This window comes from Synchiropus splendidus, chromosome 16, assembly GCF_027744825.2.
Source record: "Synchiropus splendidus isolate RoL2022-P1 chromosome 16, RoL_Sspl_1.0, whole genome shotgun sequence".
Lineage (NCBI taxonomy): Eukaryota > Metazoa > Chordata > Actinopteri > Syngnathiformes > Callionymidae > Synchiropus > Synchiropus splendidus.
The window spans coordinates 10,780,925-10,808,820 of record NC_071349.1 but is presented as its reverse complement, the minus strand read 5'-3'; the positions used below and the strand labels follow the sequence as shown (position 1 = coordinate 10,808,820).

Genomic DNA, 27,896 nt, shown 5'->3' with positions numbered 1-27,896 from the left:
TTATTTTTACTGCCATACTGTTATTTAGTCCTTTGAGTGTTTGTTCCTCACAGACTGTTAAGTGTTCTCTGCTGTTCTCTTTGCCAGATTGTTTCTTGTTTCGTGTCAATTTAAATTCTGTATTTTGAAAAAAAAAAAAAACACTTTCTGACCCTGTTGAGTTAGAGTTTTATTAAAATTATATATATATATATATATATATATATATATATATATATATATATATATATATATATATATATATATATTTTTTTTTTTTTTTTTTTTTTTTTTTTAGCTGGTGTTCTGGACTCCTATCTGGAGCTAGGAATCATCTAAAGGATTCCTCTGTGGACACAGAGCTGCAGGACAATCCAATTGAAAATGCGTTGCTGTAGGGTTGCTCAAGAAAATTTCAATTTGTGAACTCCGATGTTCCGACACCGCTTGAATGCAGCAGTGTTCCTGCAGCTTACAATCTCATTGGACGCCAACAGGTTTTTAAGAATAAGCTTCAATAATAATAACAATAACAATGGCTGACTCTCAAATTGTGCATGGAAGTGAGCTGCTTGGCGGAGGTCTGCGCTCTCTGAATGCGCTGACTAAACATTAACACTTTCCCATTGTACCGTTTTCTAGTGTCTATTTTGAATTTTAAGTGGCGCTTGAGGTCGTCATTTGGATCCTGCCGACTGCTTGGTTTCTACTATGTTGTGTGAGTGAGTTTTGGAACGCTACTGCCACCTGCTGTCCCAATGAGCTCATTTGAATTTGACAAGAGATCATATTGATGATATTTCCAGTCTCTAAAATAGTCACTATAAAATAGATATCGACACATTATGGGTGGACTTGGGCTGCTTGGTGGGAGAGTGCTTTTCAAGTTCAATTCTAATTCTGATCTGCCCGGGGAGACGCACCTGCACAGAGAGAACTGCACTCGCACGTTCATACTGCAAAAGAATACTGTTAAATAATACACATTGGCCGTTTAATAATTGATTTAAAATGTAATATTTCAAGCAAAAATCACCTATGCGACTTTTAATGATGAAAACGACAATTAAATATACATTTATTTTTGTTGCTTTATTTAAAATGTTTTATAGTAATTTGTAGTCTCCGTTCGCCTTCTTTCAGCAGCTACAATAAAAGTGATAAATGACTTGAATTAAAAGATCAAATGAAAGAGATGGAGGCAATTACATTTTCACTGCAGTAGTTGACACACTGACACTCGTGACAGCATCACTTGATTGTTGTTGACTAACTCCACAGGTATTTTTTCATCTCTGTGTGTCACTGTGCGTCAGCATCTGTTTCAATAAGAGGAGGAAATAACAAAGGACGGCCAATAAACGGGCGTCGTCTGTTTTATTGTACACGACAGAAGACGTTTTCCATAATGTGCTGCTTCATATCGTGAGGAGAGTGAGTCATTTCTTCCACAAAAGTTGGCAACTGATAAAGAAGACTGACAAAAAAAGGTTACTGTAACAATATTATATACCACCAACAATCTTTCTTAAATGTCATAAAGGGACACTGAGAGCAATACAATTTGAATAGGATGAAAAACAAAGTAAAATGTTTTAAAGAAATCTACGAACATACTAGAAAGGTACATACTTTTTTTCAATATTATAATAGGGAGAAACCGATCAAAATAGAACTATTTTACATAACAACTGTTGACTTGGTTCATAGTGGCATTATTATTATTATTATTTTAAATAGAGCAACTGCTATTTCTGTTAATTTGAGTATTTACTTGTCAATCCTTCAGTTATGAACATCTTTAAAAATGGCATTAATAGCGTTTTACTGTCCCAAAAACATATGCGGCTCAGTGGCTCCCTCTAGCGTTGTTCACTCTTTTTACATTTCTGGGCGACGCGTATTGCTTCTGTTTTCGCGTGTTAGAAGAGTGGAAGAGAGGTAAGCATTTACCTCAGGGTGTGACTTATATGGTTGTCAAATAGAAATGTAAAACACTAAATTTACATTGTGGCGTTTTAGCCACTTTGCCGCCATCTTGTGTCAACTACAGAATAATATTTACTTATTTAATTTGAATTTCTCGTCCAATTGGAAGAATGGAAAAGGAATTTGGAAAAATAATTTACACTAATAAATTTCTTTTTCATTCAAATATGTTTTTTTCCCGTTTCGTTCTTCGATCACGTGACGGATGATGGCGACGTGACGCGGTATTGGACAGGTGGATTCAACACGGAAGTGAGATGCGCTTCATCGTAGCATTTAGATAAACAAAGGAAAGTAAAGATTATAAGGATATTATCTAGTTACAGACAAACTAATGGAGTTCATATAGTTATGGAGTGAAGGGTGGTCGTTTGTTTAGCGGTTTTTAAAATAAGAAAACGACCTTTTGTGGCGAAAAGGTGATGGACTTCTTCAGAGCTGACGGAAGCTCCTACACGGTGAGACGCTTCGTCCCCTGATAACTTCGCCATCTGTCCGTTTATTTCACGTATGTTGTCGTTCAATACATTGTTCTTTTTTTTAGGACAACTTGATAGGGACGCTCCTCGCGATTTTTGGAAACGTTCTCATCAGCATTTCTTTGAGTATTCAGGTACGGAGGATTTCGAATGACAGTGGTTCATTTAAATCGCAAATGTTTGCCTTATTGTAATGAAATATTCACAGGTGTGATCAAATGAAACGCATAAACCAAATGCCCAATAACTGCTTTGCTAATGTCAAAATAACGTTTTATATGTACATGTATTGTATTTGTTTTGTTTTGCAGAAACAGAGCCATGTGGCATTAGTGGGGACGAAGGACCCGCGGACCTTCTACCGCACCAAGACCTGGTGGTTCGGTTTTATTTTCACCTTACTCGGTGAAACAGCCAACTTTGTCTCATATGCCTTCGCCCCTCTTGCTCTTGTAGCTCCTCTAAATGCCATCTCTGCCCTTAGTGAGTGTTCTTTACTCTAATCCTGATGTGTTTCTGATAAAAATAAAACCTAATTTTTTTTTACATCTTGTATGACTCCTTACAGCAAGCTCCATATTGGGCCTTATTTTTCTCAGAGAGAAGTCAAAGCCTAAAGACTTCATTCGTAAGTGTCTATCAATAAAACCCTCTTTTTCCGGTTACAAAAAAGTTATATTACATCGCTCTGTGTCACAACTTCACTACTGTAAACAAAGAGTGTAGAAAACTCGCAATGAAATACAGGTAGAACAAATAATTTTGATCTCATTGCCATGCTGGTTTCGCCTTTTGTGTTGTAATGTGATGGATTTCTATTGGATTTCTCTCACAGAGCGCCATGGATTCTCCTTCCTGGGCTGCATCCTCACCATTGCAGGCACCTACCTCTTAGTAGCATTCGGGCCAAACTCTCATGAAAAGCTCATTGCAGAAAATGTTGTGGCGCACCTGGTGGGATGGCCAGTCTTGCTGTATCTGGTGAGCTTCATAATCTCAAACCTGTCTTTGAAAATAACCATCATTTCTGAGAGGAAAAATAAAGTACTAATAGTAATAGTCACTGATGTTTTTTGCTGTTCATTTAGTCATGATCTTGTTCTTTTGTTGTTGTTGTTGCCAGCTGCTGGGAATCATTGCATTCTGCCTGCTCTTGTTTTTCTACAAAAAACACCACTCAGACTACGTGGTTGTTATCCTGCTGTTGGTGGCCCTGCTGGGTAAGTGTGAAGCTTCATTAGAACTTGAGTCAGCGACTCTCATCACATATATATCCTTCTAAATCACAGAGTAATGATGTCGATGTCTTTACTTTGTTGCAGGTTCTGTGACAGTGATTTCAGTCAAGGCCGTTTCCAGCATGCTTGTTCTCACAGTGGAAGGAACGATGCAACTCAACTACCCGATCTTCACCGTGCTGTTAGTTTGCATGGTGGCGTCTGTTGCCTTTCAAGCTGGGTGAGCGCTGACTCAGCAAATGCACACCTGGAGTCCTACTACTCCTCAACATAATACAACTATTGTCTTAAAAGTTGTGAGCGAGTGAAAGCCTTTGTGTGTGGTGTAGGTTCCTCTCCCAGGCTTGTAAGCTGTATGAATCATCTCTGGTTGCCTCTGTAAACTACATCTTCTCCACCACTTTGGCTGTGGTTGCTGGTGAGTTCTGCTGCGCCTGACAGTTGAGAGCATACGTGACTTGTTCTCCTCTGCTTTTCAGGAGCTGTGTTTTACCAGGAGTTCAAACATGAAGACGCTCTGCACATCTGCATGTTTCTATTGGGGTCAGTGACAATTGACTGTCCAAATATTATTGAAAAAAAATATCTGGGCTTGTTGTTGCAAACATTTTTTTGTCAAATGTAGAACTGCAATATGCTTCCTGGGGGTCTTCCTCATCACCAAAAATCGGAAAAGAGCCAAGACATTTGAGCCTTATGTCACCATGAACATGAATAATGGTAAGTTGGAATTAACAAATATAATGTTTAACTTTGAGGCATATAGCAAAAGGAACTACAGATCTGCCATCTAGAGCCGTTTGTGTCATATTTTCAGCAGATCTGTCTCCTCATTGTAGAAGCACAGGTCATGTTCAGCACTGGCAATTGTCCTTCTGTTAATGTGTTACGAACATAAACTAGCATCTTTAAACGATAATCTTTCTCTGAAGCATCAACTGAGAGACCTGGCTCAGAGTTTCTACTCAGTTGGAGAACCTCTTGACATCATTTCTATGAATCATATCTGGTAGATCACTGAACTATTTCCTGAAGTACAGACCTAAATTATTTAAACCTACATCAATGAATCAAAGAAATAAAGAAGGACACGTATGATGAGGTAGAACTGAGCTGCTTCCTTTGTGTTTACTCAATTTGGAGGTGTGTCAATCTGGGCAACGCAAGAGTACGGCTAAAATATTCTGCAGTCTTGACCTCACCACCTGCGTGGGTGAGAACAGCAGCGCCACATCCAGCGCTGGTGTATTTGGACCTGTATGACGGAATGAGAAATAGAAAAACTATTACAAGATATTTGTATTATTATCGCTTTTGGGAATATGGTTTCTCTAAAATCAAAAAGACAAATATAACTGATGTGATATGTGCAGAGCATCAAAATGTGTATCAAAAAAGTTATATAATCTGGTGTTTTATTCTGAATGCCATTCTTTATCTACACACACACACGTGTTTGGTCATTACAGTCTCTTTTGTACGAACACAGTTAAACTCATTGCTACATAACCATCCGTACTTCTGCTCTCCACTCTCAGGGGTCCCCACCATCCACAGCAAAGGAGAGACCTCCCAGGCCGACTACAGCGGCTCCTTCTCATACGGCGCCTTGGTCAACAACGACGGAGGTGCGGCTGCCATTTCACAGGTTGAAAAGGAACATGCCACTGCCAACTTCACTCAGACATCCAACGGTCAGCCTGACTCCAAGAAGCATCAGAATTAATGCAGTTTTATCTTGAAGCTAAATATTAACAGGACGTAAAGGGAAAATGTGCACTTTTAAGTATTTTCTATTTCCTGTCTTCCACGACATGGTTGAAGATTGACCTGTAACCTCTCTTAATTTTCAACTGCAGTGCTTTGAATATCTTGAGATGATGTCATGAAAAATCACTGTGCCTTTTCTTGCTTCATTTGATGTTGACGTGTAATTTGGAATCATCCCCAAAAAGCTGCAGTCCTGCCAATGAATCCTCTGTACCTTTCATGTACATATCTCACAGCAGTGTTCACTCCAGTTTTCTGCCTCTCACTCACAGACTTAATTCTTCCTAAGGGTCCAAATAATTTATTTTATTTATAAATGATTGAGTCTGTATTTATGTGCCTCGAAAAGTAGCTAGAATAAGGTTGAGTTTTTACTCGGGAATTGAAAGTGTCTGTTCAGTGTTCTTCTCAACGTGAGGTTGCTTCCATAATCCAAACAATTTTGCTCGTAATGAAGTGACGTCGACCCAAAGTCTTGGCTCAATGTAAAGGACCAGTCTTAGTGCTGTAACTTCTACTTAGATGTGGCTGTACACTGTTCAGTTTTTGCCACGTCTTTCACATTAGATTTTGAAATAGGGACAGTTTTCCCAAACTTCCAAAATCAGTCAGATTGAACAGGCAAATGAAAGAGCTATTTTAGTGCCTGGTTTTACACATGAACTAGCTAGTTTTATGCAACTCGTTTTCAGGTTGTGATCCTAAATTTTTGGCCAATTCTTTTGGTCAACGCAGCAACTGTTAATGCAGCAACTTGAGTTTTCCTGTGTGGATGCCTCACACACTTCACTTTGCACAGTGTTATTAATAAAGATGATGGTGCAACTCTCTCTGTGCTATTGTAGTTATTTTGGTGACTGTCACAACAACTGTTGTCATGTTTTAATTCTAGTCGAACCTGTTATACTGTCAATACAGGCCTCGGGTGAAATGTCATATTAGACCGCTTGGCCATAAGTTCACAGGCTTGGTGTGTCACCAGGATGATTTAATGTTGGAAAAAATATGTGTCGGTGAATGATGCAATAACATCTGATATAACCCAATAATAAATTAGACTCTTGTTTTTTTTATTCTCATATATGTGTGTGTGTGTGTGTGTATTATATATATATATATATATATATATATATATATATATATATATATATATATATATATATATATATATATATATATATATATATAATTCTGCTTTTCTGTAATGCAAATTAAAAACAACGCCCAACCGAAATGTGATCAACAGGTCTTTAAAGTGAACATATATTTGCAAATCAATTATTTTGACAGGTGTTCACCTGTTTGAAATCTCACTTCGGAAAGTGACAGTGCACAGAAGTAATAATAGCCATTATTTACAGTTAATCTGTTGCATCGACCGCTGCATCTCTACCTACCGTGACAAGGAAGTCCCGCCTCCAGTATTTATTTCGATTGGTCGATATAATAAATGTCGTCCTTTGATTGGTCGGATTGTGTCCATCTTGTGACACAGCGGTAGGCTTCACCGGTGCCTGCCCATTAATCAATTCGCTACAAACGCCGCTTCTGTCATAGCAAGTCAGCGAGTTTTATTCGCTAAAAGCGGCTTTGGAAGCCTTTTTGCGTCTCTGTTTTGCGATGACTAGCATCTACTGCTTTTACCCACGGTACTGAGGTGAGTTCTAGTGACGTGCGGAGCAATTTCAAGGTTGTCTAAGCTTTACTCATCATAAAAAACTTCCATGAGAATTGTTGGCTTGTTGGCACACGGACATGTGAATATGTATAATGTATATAATTTCACACTACCACACCTTCATCGAAACTGACGTCTCAATTCAATTACGTAATAGTCGGTTGTTTTCCTGGAACGGCGTCCGTTTTGATGCCAACAACCTGCTGTCATTGAAACCGACGCGTCACTGTAAATCCATCAGTCATATTTTGAAATGTTGAGCCACAGTAAATCAAGACGTCTTTTGGAAACTGCCTCCGTCATCGGATTTTGTTCGAAGTCCATGAGTCATGTTTATTTTCAGACCTCGGGTTTAAACAATCATCGTTTTTGACGGTCAACGGTCACAAGATGGCGCCAGCGGCGCAGTGTTGTAAAAGCATTGACGTCATTTCTCACGGGCGCTGCGAGGGGTTCGTTAAAAGTGAAGATAAATGAAAATACCGTCAACACAATTGCGTATGTCCACCATCATATTGACTTTAAGATGAATCTTATGGCAGTGTAGGATGGATAGATTTTTAGAGAACGTTCGACTTAAGACTTTTGACTCGAGAGGGCGCCATTTTTTGATTCCTTTGGCGTCACTATTTTATAGAAAGTGTCTGCGTGAGAAATGGTTGCGTATTGAGACAGATATCATTTGGAAGCATGCTGTTCTGTCTCGAATCTGTGTCAACAAATTGTGTAGAGTAATGCAGCCTTACTGTAATTTTTTCCTAATTCGATAAATTGCTAAACTTAGTTTTTTAATGTAATCTGGTGGTAGTGTTTTATAAATTCATGGGTCACCATCTTTAATCTCATATTGTTTTCATCTCATATACAGTGGTACCTCGGTTCTAGACCACAATCCGTTCCAGACGGCCGTTCGAGAAGCGATTTGTTTGAAATCTGAATCGATTTTTCCCATTACAATGAATGGAAAAAGAACTAATGCGTTCCAAGCCTTAAAACAGTCTTTTGTAGGAGTGAATGTAGAGTGTCTGCTGCAGGTGCGCTGTTCCTCTATGTGTGTGGCCGCTGCATGTGGGAGGGGTTGCCGAGTGAGTGACGTCTCTCCAGAAGTGAAGAGGTGCCCGGTGCATGTCCAGCTCTGCTTCTGTGCAGTTTGGCTGTGACAAAGTCATAAACCAAGTAACTTAGCTCTGTCCCAGACTCGCCTCATCCCTGTCCCAGCTCCAGCCCACAACAGGACATCAAACCCTGGAGGTGTGGAGAGCGAGCACCTCCCCTGTGACACTCTACCACGGTCCAGTGCGGAGACAGGAAAGGTTTTACACCTCAATATGAAGAAAAAACAGTCAGTAAATGTAGCTAACGGGACACGTCTGCATACAGAGGCTGCGTTATACACAATAACAAAGCGCCTTGTGGGTCAGCTAGTCGGTCCGCGCTTTTTTTGGGGGCGTTTGAGTTCTGGATTTTCATTCGAAATCTGAAGCAAAAAAATCTCGAAATTTTTGTTCGAACTCCAATTTGTTTGAAGTCCGGGACGTCCGAAAACTGCGGTACCACTGTATTTGAAAGAAGATTGATGCCAGACAAAAAAGGAATCCTTGTCTCATAAACTGAATTATTCTATCTTATCTAATTTAAAAATTGAAGACATGACCTTTCTCTGCTGTGAATGGTCATGTTTCATTTCAAGGCTGGATTGATCTGCTCTTGCGTGCCAGCTGTGTGTCCTCAGGGGTAACCCATCAATCCCATTGATCCTAAATTAGGAGACTTAGTGGATGGTCATGGTTTGTCTCTCTGCCCTTCTTGACCCTTAGTTGATCCCACTTGCTGCTGCTTTAGAGAATCTCAAGCCCAATTATTTGCCTTATATAGACGAATAGCACGTCAGCTGATGTTGGTGTCTTAACTGGCGATCAGGCTCCCACTTTGCCGCTGCACTGTCGCTAGGCAAATTGTATCATCTCAAACATCAGTTTCCCTGGCAACTTCTGCCACCTCTGAAAACACGATACCTGAAGCTTCTTGATGGGAGAAGCCCAGGACCCACACATAATATGCCCAGTCAGCATTTAAAAAAAAAAGTTTTCAGCAGCGGCCAACTAAAAATACTAAATCAAAAACTGAAACTTAAACTGTTGCAGTGCATTTTGATAGTATATTCTTCAATACACGTATTATGTGTCAGTGGACATTATGTGTCAATTTTTTTCGTTATATCATCTGATTTATGTGACAAATTTGTCTTAAGAAAAATAACTTTTGGCATGTTTGTTTTGGTTCATGTAACATCTGAGGTATTAACTAGAATATTGACAGGTGTCTGCTTTGAATAACTCTTTTTTTTTTTTTTTTTTAAATCTCCCCTCATGTCCAATAGTGCCCTTTATTTGTGGCCCCCACCCATTATTCATCACCCTCTTAAAGGTTCAAGATGCTGCGAGAGAGTTCTAAGGCATGGAGCAACGGCTCAGAGGCCTACAGCAGTGACCCCGAGGAGGACGAGGAGGAAGAGGAGGACATGGTGTTCGGAGACAACGATCAGGAGTGCGGTGCAGACGAGATGATGGACTTGAGCGACCTCCCCACTGCCTTGTTTGCATGCGGTGTCCATGATGCTGTGTTTGAAGAGGACGTACACAGGGTGAGCTGAACTCCAGTCAAAGCACTGTTTCATGATTTTCATTCCTCATCTGTTGGATCTATATCTTTTTTTTGCGAAGTCACAAAGAAACCTTCAAGTCAGTTAGAGGGTTAAAATTCTTTTCAGACCTTACTTACTCTATACATATATATATATATATATATATATATATATATATATATATATAAAACTTGACCATCACTCCTGTGTGTTGCATAGACCCCTTTATCCTGAGTCCTCTACATTGTCTTCCCATCCCTGTTTTTGCAGACTGCTGAATATTTGGATCACCAGTTCTTTAGAAGAACGATGCATAGAAAACTGCTTTTAATTTTCTGCTTCTCTAATCCAATTATGCCACCACACCATCCATCTATCCCTCCAGCTCACTCCAGATTGCTCCTTATCAACGTCTGTTATCACTGTTCAGTTCCATTCTCTCCGGGGTTCTTTGCATGCTCGCCTCGCTTCTTTCATGTTGGACTCGTCTCGCTGCGTGTGTGTGTGTGTGAATGTGACTTGTCCCCTGAAAAGGCATGAGCTGTGTCAGAGCACCGTGTTGCATTCCCAATACTGAAGATTTCAAAGCGTGTTAGTGAACTTCTCCATTCATCTGCTACACAGTGTTCTCCTGCATCATTGCCAGTTGGTCATGAGAGCTCGACATCGGGCTGCAGAGTTGGTTAACTTACCACTATGATCTCTAGTCATAAGTAAGAGTGTAGGGGGGGCAGCTAAAGGGAAGTTTTGAGAAGGATCTGGAACTTGGTAGAAAGTTCCAGATTTCTTCCTCTAGCACAAGCCTTTTCAGTAATCTTGCACTGGGTTAAAAAAAAAAAAAACGTGGTACTTGCAACTCAAAACTGTGTCCGAGTTGTTTTTACTGAGTCAATGATCTGAGTTCTATCTGTTTTATGACTAGTGTTCTATCCTATTATGGTGTTATTTTATGTATGGATTATGCATTTAATTTCATTAATCATGGAACGTTCCATGCCTCTGTGCATGTGTACTTCCTTTCCAAATCATTTTTTAAAATCTATAAACAATTTCAAAGGTTCACAAAATTTCTTATTAAACCTTGCGATGTACAAAGTGTTGCATTTAATGCTGCGGCTGACTCATAATAATGCTGAGTCATGCAAAGCCAAACAGGAATATGTAATCTGCAGACCTGAAAAATCCGGATCGCCACCACTAACTCGTTGATTTGAGGGTCCATGGAGGTGAACAAGACCGAGCAAAACAAGCGTATGTTCAGAGAGACCATGGAATGACTCACAACTTGGCTGCCTTTGCTCCTGCTCTTCTCCTGTCTGAACGCTACCTTTGTTCCTGCAGCTGACTTTGATGGCGATCTACACATTTTTTTTTCCTCTCCCAAACCAATATCGCCCCTTCCTCCCCAGCCCTCTTTTTTTAGCGGCGCTATTCACACCCATGCAAATGCGACAAGGCTAAATATGGCATACGCACCAAATCCCTTTAAATGTATCAGGGCTGCTTTTTGTGTTTGTACACCCATCGCTTCCAGCAGTGCAGACCCCCCGCCCCACTTTCCCTTCCCTTCCCTTCCTACATTTTTGTTTTGCTTCCCCACTTCATTATAATTCAAACTCGGGCTTTTAAGTGGAAATGCCACCCACACAGCCCTCAGTTGGAGTGTGTCAATAGATCGCTCTCTGAATCAAACAATTAAAGCAGCTGTAAATAGAACTTGTGACATTTCGGCAAACTTTCTAGATGAGAAGGAAGGAGCCACTGATGTGATCTGTGAGCCATGAGTCATACACCATAGGAAGATTATGGTTCGCTCTTTTGTGTCATGACAAGCACTTTTCCCATCTCTGCTCCAAAATACTTCTTGGATTGAATCCCTGATCCCATGCCCCACATGTTTTCTAAGTACCCCTTTTTATGCATGCTTATAAGACACACGGACTCATTCGAACCTTGTCAATATTTGAGCCAAGAGCTTGAAAATACCTATACTACTTCTTGATTGTATTAAATAAGTTAACTTATTTTCTTCTTGACTCATGAATAACAAAATACAGCATGACCATTGGATATGAATATGCTCACAGCTTATGTTCGCCAACACATGCAAGAACATGTACTGAGGAAGGTTTTCTGAGTGTAAGCACGGGAACGAGGCGAGCAGCGCCTGTGCTGGTCTGGAGAAAGGTCAGAGAAACCATTAAAAGTCGTTCCTCACTTCGGTCTAATCAGCACGGAGCGAAGCTGCCGCGGCTGTCAGACTGATGACTCCTTGATCTGTACGCGCAGCAATCAAGCCCACAGCAGCCATTAGACAAGTACAGGCCAAATACAAGCATTTTGGAGCGGCAGATGTTGGAAAACAAAGCCGTTAGATCTGCACAGTCGTGTCAGTTTGGTCAGCTCGAGTCACATTGAATGAAAATGGTGGAATTTTTGTTTGTAACATCAATCAAAATATATCCTCAAACACTACTAAAAGTATTTCTTTATAGCTTATACAAGGGGATATGATGTTTTCTGGTTACCATGCAAGTGATAGGTCGGAGCTGGGATTGACCTCACAGGTTCTCGTTCAAGGTGTTCTTGTTATTGAAGTTACATAAGCTGGAAAACAAGATGGTGGCGCACATATGCCTTGTCCGGATACATATATATTCATAGTATGTGACAGGAACACATATAAATAATTGATAAATACACAGCAGGATACATGGCAACAAAAATCACGTCAAAACGTCTACTTCCTGTTTATGTTCATTAGGAATGGGTGATAACTTATCGTACACAATATACCGCTAAACACAGTCTCCACGATGACAATTCCGCATCTCACGATAAATTTGATGAAACGCGGCGGGCTGCGCATTTATCACGATAACTTTTTTTGTGCATATCTTCCATCCATATTGTCTTGGTTTGCAGACATGGGGAGGTGAGAATCCTCTGATGGTTTTGTCTGACAACTTGGTGATTTTTGCTGCATCTTTTAAGGGATTCTGGTGAGGCCTCAGAGTTGATGACCGACCAACACCATTCCGCATCAACAAATGCCCCCGCCAGGATAGAGTGCCCCTTCTGCTTGTGTATCAGTGACTGAAGTGTAATGAGTATGTGAGAAGTTTAGTCTCACTTCAGTCTAATGTGTTTGATAGTGTGACTCATGTGGGGTGATTAAGTCGCTCCGAGACAAGAAGGGAAACACATTAAGACAGGCTGATAAGAGGATGCTGAAAGTGAGGTCTTAAAGAGTGTTTGTGTGTTTTAATCCACACACACACACACACACTCATGTTTGAGTCGCCGTGCCGCAGACTTGATGGAAGGGAGTGGATGCTGGAAGGCTGTGGGTCGTGCGCCCGCGCCAGGCCTGTTAATCCAGCTAGCCTCTCTCGGCTGGTGCGCTGTCAAATGGTCACAGTATTTGTTGGTTCCATTCAGAATAAATGAAGCAATTTAGAGCAGGGATACGAGAAGAGACAGGCCAATTTAGCTAAATTGTTTTGGCCCTTAAAGTGGCCTTGTAGATTTGACATGATGACTGTTCTCTGTCGCTATTCTCTATTTGCTTTGTTTATGATGCTGTATGGAGATGAGAATGGAATATTTTGTTTTATTCTGATGAGAGAGGAGAAGTCACAGCATCAGTATTGACTAGTATTTGCTTTAATATCTGTCCCTAAATTGTGCAGCGGCCTGTCTTTCATGTGTGTAGTCTACAAATTGTAAACGTATTAGCATACTGTCATTATACACTGCTATCCAAATATTGCAAAATAATAATGATATTCATACTTGTAAAAAGGAACTTAAATTGAACCCAGTTACTTGAAGAAATAAAGCAAGGATGGGAGAAGGCTTCAGTCCAACCTATGTAACTCGATCACAAAGAAAATCCACCACATTTACATGGGTGAACATCGACCAGCGTCACTAGCATCTTCTTCCTTTTACTTCCCACCTACTCCTCTGGGGAAAAAACTGTTTATTGTGTGTATGATTGACAATTTATGGTGCATTGTTTTGCTAATAAAAGGGAAGGCGGAGCGCACCAAGCTGCGGGGCACGCTGAGTCGTCGCTTTTATCTGTGCAAGTACACCACCAGTGGCGATTATGAAACTATGACTAAGATGTTCAGCGTCATGTAAGCCGCCGCCACCGTTTGATCACAGTCATGCTTCTTTGATGCTATTTAAAATCGAGATTATATTCTGGTTCTATGAGGCTAAAAAAAGCAACCATGTGGGCGTGTTCAAGAATAGCAGGCTGTACTGCAACAAACAGTCATTTAACCAGCTTTGCCTTGATGAGTACAAGCGGGGATCATTGCTATGGGACGAATATATTTGAATAGGAATCTTAGAAGCAGTGAAGCTTTTGGGGAAAAGGGTCTGCATCTGAATTTTTTTTTCAGTCTGTTTTCTCCTGATGATAATACCAAAAATCTGAATGTGTTCTGATAACATTCTTGACTTCTAGATAAAACTTAAGGTCAAAAGCAAATCACTGCTGAGCATAGTCGACATTCTTATCTGGTCACTTGAATGGTAGTCAAAATGAGGAGACATAAAATACACAACTTACTGTCTTTCATGGTCAGACAGCTCCTGACAACTTAATGCTTCACTTTAGTTCAGACCTAATTCTTCTCCTATCTATGGATTAATCATAAGTCAATGTCAGTGTGGCATCTTTGACAAGCAGCAACTTGCCCTGTTTCACAGTCCTTGTTGTTGTGTTGTGATTCTAGTACCGACTGCCTCCCAAGATCTAACCTGATTTCAGAGCAAAGCAATCAGCTAAATAATCGCCACGTGTTGTCCCTGCGTCCCCTTCCTCATCCTCATCTTCTGTCACAGTCTTGCTCACATACATATGGAAGCTCAGGGCTCCTAACCGGGTCACAAGACCGAACAGCTGTCCGTGGCCCACCAGATGTGGGCTGTGAACTTGTCTGTGAAAATGTTCAGACACCATTTGGCCAGATTTAGTTTATATATCTGTTGTGTTGAAGTGTTGTGTGTTTTCTGGTTAATACGCTCTAAGCCCGTGCAGCGTTCCACTTGACCCTGTCTTGTATCTTAACCTTCATTTTTAATGCAAGTGTTTGTCATTTCTGTTGAGAAGTCTGCCCTGATGGGATTGTTGATTTCTGAATTAATTCATTTTATTGTGCTGTAGGTGTAGACGTTTTAAATCAGACCGGGGGCCATGACTAAAGTCAGACTAAAACTATAACTGATATGTTGTCATTTTTAGTCACCACTCCCTCCGCAGCAGTAAATCTAGCTGGTTCTGATTTTCTTCTTTTCATTGGCCATTTTTCATGCTCCTCAAAATACATTGAAGGAATATTGAAAGTATATTTTGAAATATTATTTATTTATATATAATATTATTTGAAATAATATTGACTTTATATCTTGAACATCTAGTTTGTAGTTATGTTGATTTATAGTCAAATTACATGCATATAAAATTTTATATTTCAATAGGTTTAATGACATATTTACACTTCTTAATATCCTTACTTACTTTAGGAAATGTTATTCAATAATTCGAAATAATATTGGCTTTTTATCTTGAACTTTGGGTCAATAGTTATGTTGATTTATATTTGAATTATATGCATATAAAATAAAATAAAATAAATATGTTTCATGGCATATTCACACTTCTTAATATCCTCACTTACATTTAATCTTTTTGGGTTCATTTTGTCCTGGTTACTTAAGTATATATTTAGGATATTTTTCCATCATGTTTTGTTGTCATTGCTGTCTTTCTTTTGAAGATGGCCCCTCACAATAGTTACAGTTTCTAATGTGGCCCTCTAGGAAATTCAATAAATAAATAAATAATTTATAAATTAAATTATAATTATAAACCTTTGGATAACAACAAGAAAAATGCAAGTTTAAAGGCAAATATCATGCCTAAGCCTTGCACAAGACCTGGAATTGTCTGTCATTATGGATCGCACACATTGTGGTCTGTAATGTACTGTAAAATGCTTGATATTAACTAAATGTTGGCTATAGAGGCCCTTTTCGTTGTATGTTTGTTGATAAGCAGTTTTGTTTACCACCTTAGGTTCACAAAATTGCTGGTTGAGTTGAGCAGATCAGTCTGACTTGAATTGTTTATATAGTCAGTAACTCACGTACAGCATATATATGTATACTTGTGAATTAACCTTAGCAGCCGGGAGTGTCTGACCTGAACTATTTTCTATGACCCAACAAGTGTAAATAGGTCAAATAAAATTGGTCTTAATGCACCCAGTAATTTAGAAAAACCACGTTCATGTATGCACAAGCGGCTCGTGCGGGGACGAACCCATTTGAGTTCATTAGCAGAAAAGTGGTGTTCGGTCGAAGATGTCTATCACTTTTAATTGAAGCGTGATTGCCAGAAGCAACATGAATTAATGTCCACCATTATTTTTAACGTGTTAGTGCCGATGAATTCCCTCCTCGTCTGCGCTGAACCGCCCGTTGGGCTGGACTGGAGGCTGGTTTGGTTTGTTGTGGTCAGTTAATGGCTGCCGTCTGCCGCTCCTCACGTCCTCCCACTGTCTACTGCACCTGACAGCATCTGACGCACTCCTCTTGTCAGTTTATTGTCTCTTATGCTGTTGTTTATGTGCCATCCTTCCCTGCCTGTGCTGTCTCACCTGAGATCTGTCTCTCCCTGCCCTGTAGACTCACTTTCATCCCTCCGTAGCTCCCTCTTCTCTTGCTCGCTGACTGTGCCTCCACTCGGCTGTTTGCTTTAAAAATAGCTTGGCCTAGATTAACGCAGCTGCATGGGCGCTGGCACCAGGGGTTGTTTGGTCGAGCCAAGCGAGGTGGCCTGGTGTCCGAGCAGTTGCCAAAGCTGAATGCTTGTGTGTGTAATTCTGTTGGTGTGCGTGAGGTCAGTCAATCCTTCCACATCGAAAGTGTCATGTTTGTAGCCTTGCGATTTGAGCACATGGGAACTAGCTCCAGTCTATATACTTGATGAAATTTAAAAACTATAGAGTGGCTGGTTCAGTTGACATGCAGATGTATTTGTGCTGTTAATGTGCAGCAGAGAGTAAATAAACGTGAGCGTGCCATGATGATCCACTGCCCTGGTTTCCTCCCCCAGCTGCTACTCTGCAGAGCTCTGATTCAGAATACAAATTCGTCCCGTCAGTGGGTCTCATACGCGGCTCTTCCTCCGCCTCACCGCTTTGTGATGTCGTCTGCTGCTCATTGAGAGTCTTTTCCTGCTTCTATTGTTTACCCTGGGAGCTTTGTGTTAGCATTCATTTTTGAAGGTCAGAAATGTTCAGATGTATTGGCACTAAAATGTTGAGCCTTTATTTCCTTCTGTAGTTCTATTATCAGAATCTGTCTGTACTTCAGTCCCCGACCTGCCACCCGCCGCTACACGCACTCAAATAATGGAAGAGCAACTCAGAAGGGATTGACGTAAATGCATATTGACTGACATTGGGTGTTTCAGCGCTTGTTCATCAGTAATTTCCCAAGTGTTCGTCTGCCTTTTGTTGATCAGGAAGTTTCTTGAGCGATTTCTATTTGTCTCTGCTCTCTACATTTTGAGAACAGAACTGTTGCCAATATCATTACCTCGCATTTGTACATATTAATATCCATCATAGAAATGATGTCAATACTCACTAGCACTACACATGTAGTAGGAGCACACAAGAAAGCAACACAAGAAGTGTTGACTCCTTCGGGATACCTGGATCCAGATGGTAATCCGGTAATCCGTCACATTTTTTGAAAAAAAAATCTGAAAAACATTGAAATCTGAGCTCCATTGAATAACATCCTTGTTGGAGAGAGCAATAGCTAATGAGTTGTAAAAGCTACCCATGCATGAAACAAACATTTCAGTATGTGTTGGTTGTCTAGATCAGGGGCCTCAAACCAGTCCTCAAAGGGCTGCTTCTGTCTGCTGACACCTGATTGGTCAACCTACCTTGTACATGTGCTTGTTTGAATGGAACAATGTGACCCTTTGAGGACCAGACGTGGAAGGAAAACAAGAGATTTTAACCTGATGGAGAAAAATATTGCTTCATCATCCACAGTGCTCTGACCCTCATGTGTAACGACAAGAGAGATATTTGCTCTACATTCACGCTGCGCTTTGATCCCCAGAGACGCTCCAGAAACCGTCTCCGACTCAGTCACAGAGGAACTCAATCACATTATTTTGGCTGGTCCAGACTACATGCGAGACGGAGAGACATCTGTCACACAAGAGCAATCATCGTCTCCTCGCGTCCCTCTCTGTAGTTCTGCAGCTTCTCTTGACCAATGTGCTTTGTAAATAGCGGCCAGTAGAAAGAGAATTTTCCAACATGTTTTTAATAAATGATCAAAACCTTTCACAAGACAAGACCATACGCTTGAGGAAACTGACAGGATTTTGAAGTTAAAGTGAGGAATCTTTGGTGACCACCTCTTGGTTTAATAATCTGGATAAAAAAATGATATTTTTTAATACATCAAGACAAATTTAAGCTGTGGAGTGTGAATGCCTCTGCTTGCGGTGAGCAATCTAAGCACAGCAAGCTTCCGTTTTGGGGAGAGTCCTGAAAACCTGGGCTTCTGTACCCACTCTGACCTCCTCCGAGCACAGAATGATGAGTTTGGGTTTTTCCCTCTAATTCAGATGTTGCAGTGCTGGTCTCTCCCACGTGACTGGAAAGTGTCACGCACAGGTGTTGATGTTATTCCTGCCGTTCCCTTGCAACATTTTCCGGATTGATGGAGTGAGCAGGTGACTCTGTGATACAGTCTGGCACAGCCATCACCACTCATGTTACCGTCTGCGCTCTACAAAGCCCGACACACTGGGACATAAATAGCCCCCATACCCTAAAGCCTGCACATGTATAGCTCCTGGAGGATGGAACTGTCTCAGCCGGTTTGGCAATTATGAAACAGATGGAGGCGGAGCAGCCGATGATCTGCGTGGTGGAATGAAGACATGATTGTTTATTATGCAACTGGGGGGATTTTAAATGATCGGTCTGGTGCTGGAGTGCAACTGTCAGCCTTGTAATTTAGAGATAAATACGCCTCTCCAGCAGTGTCATCGTGTGCGTTTGAAAGCACAAAAGTATGCTTTGGGTATTAGATGGGATCAGAAACACGTAAAACGGCCACTCACAGTCAAAATAATAACCATTTTACGGTGCGATAATTGGCAGCGTTAGTATGGATGCGTCATCGTGACCACCACTCGCAGCATTCAGGCCAGCGAAGCACGAAGATTCTGTTAAATCAAGGCAGCTTTAGGTCTGGAGCCTGGAGCTGACACACTAGATTACGCAAGTTGGACTTTGACGTAGTGGGTGAAAGAAGCAGTGGATGGACATGTAGCGACGTGGCCATTGGTTGCCTTTTAAAATGGTGCTTTTGTTGACCATATAGAGGTTTTATTGGATTTGTAATGCATGAATTCAACAGGCTTTTAGCTAGGATTTTGAGATGGGGCATCCCAATGTCCATCAGGGTGTGGTGGGGGATTGGTTCACTGTTGCCCCCCAAAAATGCCATCCCTTCAATAACGGTGCTCTTCCATGTCTCGTTGACCAATTAAATGCAAGTATTTCATATATTATTTCATAGAAACCAGTATAAAGGCAATGCAATTGGGTTAACATTACTTAGCCTTCTCACCATTTTATTTCTTTTTTTTCCCAAAAATCCCCAATGACGGTTCCACTTTCAAAGTTTTCCCAGTTTTCTTTTCATTTATTTGAAGTTTTAAGATTTGGTTGCCTGCAGGGGGCGTGTCACTCTCCACTTTTCCTGACCTGCTATGCTGACACCAACCCGCCCATCTCATAATCTGACACCTATTTTTTTTTTCGTCATGAGACTTCAAGGAGTCAACAATATGGTGCTCACAGGAACCAGATAGCTGCCACAGGCCTTTAAAAACAACAGTATTTGGTAATATTGTGAACTGTGTAATAACAATATTATATATTTGCTTTCTTGTTACACCATTGGCAGTTATTGTGAAGAATCAGTCAGTAGTTGTCAGTACTATATATTCTTATAATTTTTCTTATGTATTCTTATTGTTTTCAGAAGCTGAACTTCTTTATTCCCTACATAATCTTAAATTCAACATAAGACCCACATCCTGGTTGGATTTTTCAGATCAGTAAAAATTAATGTACTTCTTAAAATCTAATTATTCAAATTTTATTCATCCATTGCAGCCATACAGTATGTGCACCGGCTAAAGGAAGAAATAATAAGAAATAACTTATTATTAAAATAGTTTTTGCCACAAGGAGAGCGATGGCCGTCCACCGCTTTAGGTGATGAGAAAATAATACTTCATATACAGAATGATAATGACACGACGTGGTGCAGTAATGATGGCGTTTAAAACCACTTATCCTCCATGTTTGAGCACCTCATTAAAGGACATAGTGTTCCTTTGTTCATGTATAAAAAGGTCCTTCAGATCGACAAATAATAAATCACAGTCAGTCTGTGGGAATGTTTGCTCTGCTCAGGGACGTCGCTGCTGCTGCAGCCGCTCGAGCTGCTTCCAATTTTCCCCTGCAAAATGATTTTGACATTTTCTTTTCTACCGCGTCTCTGGGAGAAAGGCCGAAGTATAAGGCGGAATGAACCGAACCAGCGTTCTGCAGTGGCCCTCCACGGTTCGTCAAGCACTGTAGTGGCGTAAGACAGGACGAACGTGAGGATGGTGATGACGTCAATGTGGAGGGAAGGGGAGGGGGGGAGAGGGAGAGCGAGCGTGGCTGCTGCAGCAGCAGCATCACTCCCAGCAGCAGAGAGGAGTCCTGCCGCAACTCTCTCGGCTCCTTCACGCGTCCAACTTCCAGGCGAACTTTGCCCCCCGACTCACCGAAGACTTCATCTTTTTTAAGCCCCGTTATTCCTCCACACCCACGGAAAGAGGGATGCCATCGATAAACATGAAGCTGGAGATGGTGACCATCATCGCCTGCGAAGTAGACACCGAGGTGTTCACGTCTGACAAAATGAAGGTACGACTCTGGTTCTTGAGGTGCGCATGGAAGTGCGCGCGTATATGCGCGACGGTGACTCGGGCGTTATTTTTTTTTTATCAATGGGAGCCGCAGATCGCTGAGGCACAGCGGGGTTTGGGGGAGAGAGCGGGGCATACACGCGTCCTCGATGCACCACTGCTTATGTAACTGTTCTTCAAGTTTGCGAAGTCGGCGACTTAGTGTGGCAGCGATCGATGTGAAGGGTGTCGTTCAGTCGACTGGAGCTCCAAAAAGCTTGTTTAGGCGCAGAAAGGAGGCAGTTTTAGACGCATTGGCGGACCCTCGACCCCTCCTCCCTTCAGCACTGCAGGTGTACTGGGCGATAGTAGATGTCCTCTAAGTCATACCATGCATTATACAGTCATTACATTCGTGCCTCTATGGCTGGCTGTCAATCACAAGTCTTCTGAATGCACCAAAAAATAACGTTCATTTTCAGCGTTTTGTAAATGCATCAGCACTTTAAAAATTAAACTGAACAGCTAGCATCGAATAATATAAGTGGTTGTGTCAAATACTGAAGGTTCTCATTCATACAGGTCACCCTCTGTAGAAGTTTGAACCAATTTGGAAGAGGGTCACTGTTCACCCCCTTTTTTTCGGAACTGTGGAAATATTTTTGGCATTAGTCTCAAATAAAGACCTGTACTCCTAGAAAGAGGTGACCAATTGGCTGTTTAATTTGGTTGTTTTTCTGTGAAATAAATAAATATCAAATGAGCAAAAATATTCTGTCATATTTATGTTCAAAGTAATTCTTTATTTAAACATAAGTTGTCTGCATGACACAGAAAAAAAAACATACAGTAAGCTACTTATATATGAAAACTCTGAAGACAAAACAAAAAAAAGTCGACACACCATTTTGATGTGATAATGCCATCTCATGACCCACAACTGGCGGCACCCAAGCGGTCACTAGGTCAAACTCCAGATTCATGAGCGGACATTCTCATGAAATCAAATATTGCAGCACTTAGTAAACCTGGCACCAATAATGATATGCCTTCTGTCAGATGAGTCATCTCGGCTCATTTTCTACAATGGCAAAATTCTTTTTTTAGATGCAATTATGAAATCACCTCGGTCCTATATTCTCCACTCTGAAACCAACGCTTTGGAATTGGCTGCACCAATCTGTATTTCTAAAATGAGACGAGACTTTTGAAGAACGGCACTGCACAACCCCTCTTTTCTGTGTCACCTGCAGCAGCATGTTAGCAGGACTGTATTCAAGTGTGTCTTTATGCATGCAGAAATTGCAATGCATGCAATGCATCTTGAATATTACCTTGTTAATAGTAAGAGCCAGCTTAAACTGCCTTTTCTGTCCGTAAAAATTACAAAGTTAACGTCACTGTAGCAATACTAATACTGCATCAAATACACTAGCAGCTCCCTTATGTCCCCATTGTTGATAGGTCACATAATGGCCATTAGTTTTCAAAATATCATGCCACATACTATTGTTTCGATCAAGTTCTTGTCGTCTACCATTTTAGTATGTGGTCTTGAATGAATGGTGTTCATCAATCAATACTACACTTGTAAAAAAAACAAAGTATGTGGTTTAACGTAACACAAATCACGCACAGGTTTTATGCTAGAATGATGTGTTTGCTCTAATGATATTTGAGTAGTGAAATGCACTTATGTGTTGTATCTAACCATGTTTTTCCATTGCTACATATGATGAATGATGAAGACACAACTTGCTAGTTTGAAGTTTGTGAACCGCTCATGTCATATCAGCATGTTAAGCTGGATGCTACGCGAATCAAATCGAATTTCAATGTGTTCAAACTGGCGCACACTATCTCTGAAACATGTTGAAGAGGAGGTGCTATCTCCCTATCTTAAGCATCCACTTGCTCATGGTTTCAAGACTGTTTAAGCCCACACCTTGTTAACCATTGAATCTGCTCGTGTTTGGTGATGGTAGGAAGAAAAATTGACCAGAAACTGTTCTTATCTTGTCCAGCCTTTTACCTTATTGTCTAATATCCATGAAGCTATAAGTTACATGTCATCAGAAGACCAGTCTGTTTGATGTTGGCTGAAGGACAATACCGAATTTGAAATCTTTCGCAAGGTTTTGTTTCTCAAAAGAGCCACGCAGATGGTCGGCCCAAACTTGGCTCGTCTGATGAAGCTGTTGGTAATTGCTTTTCAGAAAGTATTCCCCCACCTGCTGGCTATTTCTGTGATTTGTCCCCAAAACTTAAACAGAAGAGACAACGGTTGGACAGGGAAGTAAGAGCGACCCACCCGTGACCCTGACTTATGGCCCGTAACTGAGCTCATTTGTGCATTAAAAGGTAAATTGAGTTGTTCAGCAGAACCAAGTGATTTGGACGCAGACTGCGAGCACCTGGCTTTCCAAATATCCAGCTGACTATTTTGATGTCTTCCCTTTGAATGCAAATGAGTGTGTTCTGCTTGCAAGAGAAGCCCGTGTGTGTAGTCTGATGTCCCCGAAATAAAGCTCCTGCACACGAACAAATCATGTTTTGACCTCTGACACTCACTGTTTTCCCCACAGTGAGAAGGCAGCTGCTCCACTGTTTCCAACACTCATGACACTTTCTAACCAAGGCAACCGTCCTTGTTATGAAATGCTGTCATTTGTGGGTTGTTGTGGTCGAAGGGAGGGACAAAAGCAGTTGTTTGGGGTATTATGTTGTTGAAAACATGAGGGTTGCATGATGTTGTTATGCAATATAACATGTAGAGTACCACTGGTTGCCCTGAGCGTGATGTAGGTGAGGTGGGCTTGGTTAACTTGCAATTGTTCTTCCATACTTTTTTGTATGTTTATATGTTGATAGATTAAGAACTGCAATTAAAATTGAAAATGAATGCATATTTCTAGTTCTATCTGGGGACCCCAAGACAGACAGGTCTGAGCAGCATTTGCCTCTCTTTACTCAAGTGCCCCTGATTCTCTCGGTTTTGTGGGAGTGGCATTTCCATCTGTCTCATCCACTGTGTGGGAACTTGAATAATCCTGACTTGTGGTGTGTGCAACTTTGGACCAACTTCCTGTGTACAGTGGGCTCACGTTTTTCTTATTAAAATTAAAATATTTCTATTGAAATATACACCAGTACTTTTAGCTGGCATTTATAGCATCTTGTTTTTTGGATGTGAATGCATAGAATTTGGTTGGTAATGAAACTGATGTTGAAATCGTGGTTGATGGTAGTGTTATTCCAGGCTAGATTTAATAGTGTATTAAGAAGTTTGCATGTGTTTAGCTGAGACCATGTTGTACATCCTTCAGTTCTCCTGAAAGACTGACGCATAGGTAGCTCTGTCATTGGCTGAATAGCTTTATGGCAACCCTGTTGGTTCCAAAAGCTAATCTGAATGTTCCACTCAGAAATTCAGATTTTCTTCCCCCTACAATGAAAGCACTGATGTTCTTTCAAGTTGCACAGATGGATAGTCAAAACCATGAACATATGAACTCCCGAACTGTTGCGTGACTTGACAGTGGATGTAGCCATAAAATCATGATTTTAATTTCATCAATCGTTCAACCCTATATGGGGCAAGCAGAGTCTCTTTGATCAGAGCTCAGCGTTCCCTCGCACATAATGAAGCACCTCCTGTCGATTCACCTTTCCTTTACTCATCCAAATCGAAAAGGGGGTGCAATTAAAAGAGCAGACAGCAGGCTGACTTTCCAGGCGCAGGGAGTACATGCCTAATCCGGCTTCTGGCCGACGGAGAAAGATGGATGGCTCAGAGAGGACGGATTAAATCTGATTCTGATTGAGTTCACCTCCTCGTCCTCCTGCTTTTATTATCGTTCGACAAGATCTGATTTATTAATATCCCCAAATGTGAAGATGAGACGCAGTTAATCTTGGATGCTTGACCTTATATGTGGATTATTTCTATTTATACGTACTTCATGGAAAGCTTAGGCAAAAAATAGCTGCCTGGGTGTTTAAAATGTAAATGTTGTGTTATTTATGTCCTGGAGAAGCTTTTGTCAGTGATTGTTGTCATTGTTTGGACACAGTTTAAATGGTGTGAAAGCGTAACGCCCACGCAACGCTGGTTACATCATTAATGAGCCAAGCAGCGTGGACGGGCGTTTGTGCTAACCAGGACGGAGCTGTGTGTTGCAGTCATTCCAGAGTGCCAACAAAAGGTTCGCTGAGTGTGCGTGTCAGTGCACTGTTGTTACCTGGAAGATCAAGCAGCATCAGCACATAATAGCTCAGGGCTCTCGGTGAAGGTTGGAGCATGTCAGCAGAGAGATTTGACTGAAACTGGCGTGGCGTCTCTGTTAACACTCACCCTTGATGTGGTCATAATTTATACTTGATTATCAGAATGCCGCCGTCTGTCCGACCGATAAATGTGTCTTTTAAGGCCAGCACAGTCACTGAACTCTACTTTGAGGACACTGGGAGAAGTTTCCATCCATCCGGGTCACTTTCCGTTTTGTCCGTCTGTGTGTTTTTGGTGTCATGCCTGTGAGGTTGTGTCAACACCGAAATGTGCTGTATGGGTGGAAAGAGAGATTTGATGACTAATCTGCAGCTTGTATTTCAAACATCTCAGATTAATTGGTTGAAGAGAGGAATTTATTGGTTTTGTGCGACGGTCTGACCAGGCTGTGTCGCTTAGTTTAACTGAATTATGGTTGTCATTCAAGGGCAGAGATTATATTTTCTTTTCGACTTGGATCATGATGATGATTTATTCATGCGGCATTTCTCATGTCTGAGGCTGAAACATTTGATATAAAGTTGTGTTATTGCTGCTTTTCTAACTCGCCACCAGTGGAGAAGAAAGTCTGGTGGCCCTTTCACTCGTTTTTAACCATGAAAAGCGTCTTCACGTTCGTCCATAGTGTTTCAAATGGCAAAGTCATTAAATGGCGTTAGCCTTTCAGTCTGAATCTTGACATTTGAGTCTTCATGTCATCTTTATTTAGGCTGACAGATCTCTTGTTCCCTGCTCATCAATCATATATTGAATCTGAAAGTTGAAATGACGGTTGGCTGCACTTCTGCAATGCTCTCTGACCGTCTTGAAGGTGAAGAAAAGAGGCAGAGGAGCAGAGGCAGGACACCACTGATGGGTGCAGACGGTGGAACGGTATCGGGTTCTGTGCTGGTAGGAAACCGGATCCGCAGCTTGGCAGGGTTGAGTGATCCGGGGCCGGGGTGGTGGGCTCAGGTGTGCCTGCTTCCCCAGTCTGGGCACTAGGCAGGTGGAGAAGCGGCGGTTCACTTTAGCTTGAAACTCTAGAGAAGTGGCTGGACTCAGGTGTCAGCTAAAGGTTAGCGCTGCGTCCATTTGGGTGACGTAGAACAAAAGACGTTTGTCCTGGCAGGCGTGTCGGGTTACCATGTGACTATGGAGTGATAAGTTTAGAAGACAAGCAAATGGAAGAGGCCTTGGCTTGACTCGACAAGAAACAAGAAGGAGAAAACGGCGTCATACTCAGCCGCGCCTGTTGTCAAAATTACCAGCTGAGCTTTTTCCCCCCTGTCAGAATTTCCAATCAACTTTCCAAGCGGACAAAAATGCCTCTGGAAAGATTGTGCTTCCGAAAATAGCAAGGCCAAAACGGAACTGTTGGAGAGGCATGCTTCAAAGAACTGTAGTCTATGTATAGTCGCGCCGAGATGCTAAGCTGCGTAGCGGGAGGACGATTTTATTATTATTGTTATTTTTAGAATTGTGCGATTAAAAATGAATCACTTCGGTTTGCTCGAACCTCCGAGGACACCACTACCGTGAGGTCTGTAACTGCTGAGGGTTACTAAAGTGCTAACAACCTCAAGCTTTCTCAAACTACGCGTTCGGAAGCATGGCTGCAGCATGTTCAAAGATCAGGCTAGATGTTTTGATGATCGCTTGAGATAACTTATTCAACTTTATTAAACAATCAATATTCAGTTCAAATTGTTGACAGTTATTTTCTGACTTTCTGAGTCATTGAATTGCATTTTTGTGCTTGACATGATGAAAATTCACACCAAAACCGTCCATTGATGCACTTTTTGACATGCACACTCATAGATACCGCCCACATCTGGAGCAAGCTCTGGGGCCTGGAGTGCCCCTAGAGGGAAACACCAGAGGTAAAGTTAGTGTTTTTGCATAGTATCTCAGCACCCTAAATAAATAGACAGTCAATAGCTACAGTATGTTGCAAAGTTTAGAAAAGCAACACCAAAAAGATGGGTGTACAGTTCCCGCTCTCAGGTTCACAGTTCTGCGCCATTGTAACTAAAAGAGGCTTCTCTCTGTGTTTCCGTGGATGCAGATGAGCAATGTGATTACAAGCAATGATAGCCACTGAGTACAATAAAACAAATCTGATCGCGATAACTCGCCTATTACCTTTGTGATAATCTTTTATAAACGCTAACAAAGAGACTTTATGGACGCCCCTTTAAATCCCTGCTCCACTTACCATTGTCATCACAAGCTCTGAAGGGGAAGTAATATGTTTTCATAAAATGATGTGGATTTGAAAATGTTGGCATGTGTCTTTGTCTGAAAAAAAATGTTCACCAAAGCCATGCATGCGTGTTGAGCAGCCGCCCTCATTGGTGTGTTAATATTTAGTCAGTTTTTGGCTGCATTCACGTGGAAACAACAAAAGGCATCAGCTGTCACTTTGTTTTGGCACCGCGGTTAGCTAGCGCTTGAATTTTCCCTCAGACTCGTTGCCCACGTGTGACACACTTGCAAATCAAATCAGATTTAATGATACCTTATCACTGTTTTCAGGTAATTAACCTGTGAGTCAGTCTTCTCTAATGACAGACAGCTCACTGCTCAGCGACCAACACATAATGGTTTCTATCCTTGGAAACTCTGAGACAGAAGAAGATGGATCATCAGTGGATTTCACTTTAACATCACGTCTGACAAGTCAGAGAGCGGCAACGGTCTTCACTCACAATAGTTATGCGGAGTATGGAGAGCCAAACTAATCTCACTGTTTTCACAGCTGAGTCATTTTTGTAAAAGGGAACCCTGAATAATGTACAGGAGATAAGGGATGTTAATGTT

General features: G+C 41.3%; 2 protein-coding genes across 3 annotated transcripts in view; both read left to right on the top strand.

The window, feature by feature from the left end:
- Positions 1 to 2,094: 2,094 nt before the first annotated feature.
- nipal3 (NIPA like domain containing 3) lies at positions 2,095 to 6,474 on the top strand. The gene is made up of 11 exons (XM_053845309.1): positions 2,095 to 2,426; positions 2,513 to 2,581; positions 2,759 to 2,930; positions 3,016 to 3,075; positions 3,283 to 3,428; positions 3,571 to 3,667; positions 3,770 to 3,905; positions 4,015 to 4,103; positions 4,165 to 4,228; positions 4,311 to 4,405; positions 5,224 to 6,474. Exons 1-11 carry the CDS (start codon positions 2,391 to 2,393, stop codon positions 5,409 to 5,411), a joined length of 1,152 nt encoding a protein of 383 aa, XP_053701284.1. The 5' UTR covers positions 2,095 to 2,390; the 3' UTR covers positions 5,412 to 6,474.
- A 481-nt stretch (positions 6,475 to 6,955) lies between these two features.
- The window catches only part of rcan3 (regulator of calcineurin 3), a 31,772-nt gene continuing 10,831 nt past the window's right edge, over positions 6,956 to 27,896 (top strand). Inside the window, exons 1-2 of one of the 2 annotated variants that reach the window (XM_053845232.1) lie at positions 6,956 to 7,112; positions 9,514 to 9,777. In XM_053845232.1, coding sequence (XP_053701207.1) covers positions 9,568 to 9,777 — 210 coding nt within the window. In that variant the 5' untranslated portion in view covers positions 6,956 to 7,112; positions 9,514 to 9,567. Of the gene's footprint in view, positions 7,113 to 9,513; positions 9,778 to 20,575; positions 20,823 to 27,896 lie in introns of those variants that run through there. The other variant, XM_053845233.1, reaches the window with a different exon arrangement.

Coding starts and splice junctions, on each gene's coding strand:
- nipal3 (XM_053845309.1), top strand. CDS start 2,391: ATGGACTTCTTCAGAGCTGACGGAAGCTCCTACACG. Junction 3,668..3,769: donor GCTGTTGGTGGCCCTGCTGG/GTAAGTGTGAAG, acceptor ACTTTGTTGCAG/GTTCTGTGACAGTGATTTCA. Junction 4,104..4,164: donor CACTTTGGCTGTGGTTGCTG/GTGAGTTCTGCT, acceptor TCTGCTTTTCAG/GAGCTGTGTTTTACCAGGAG.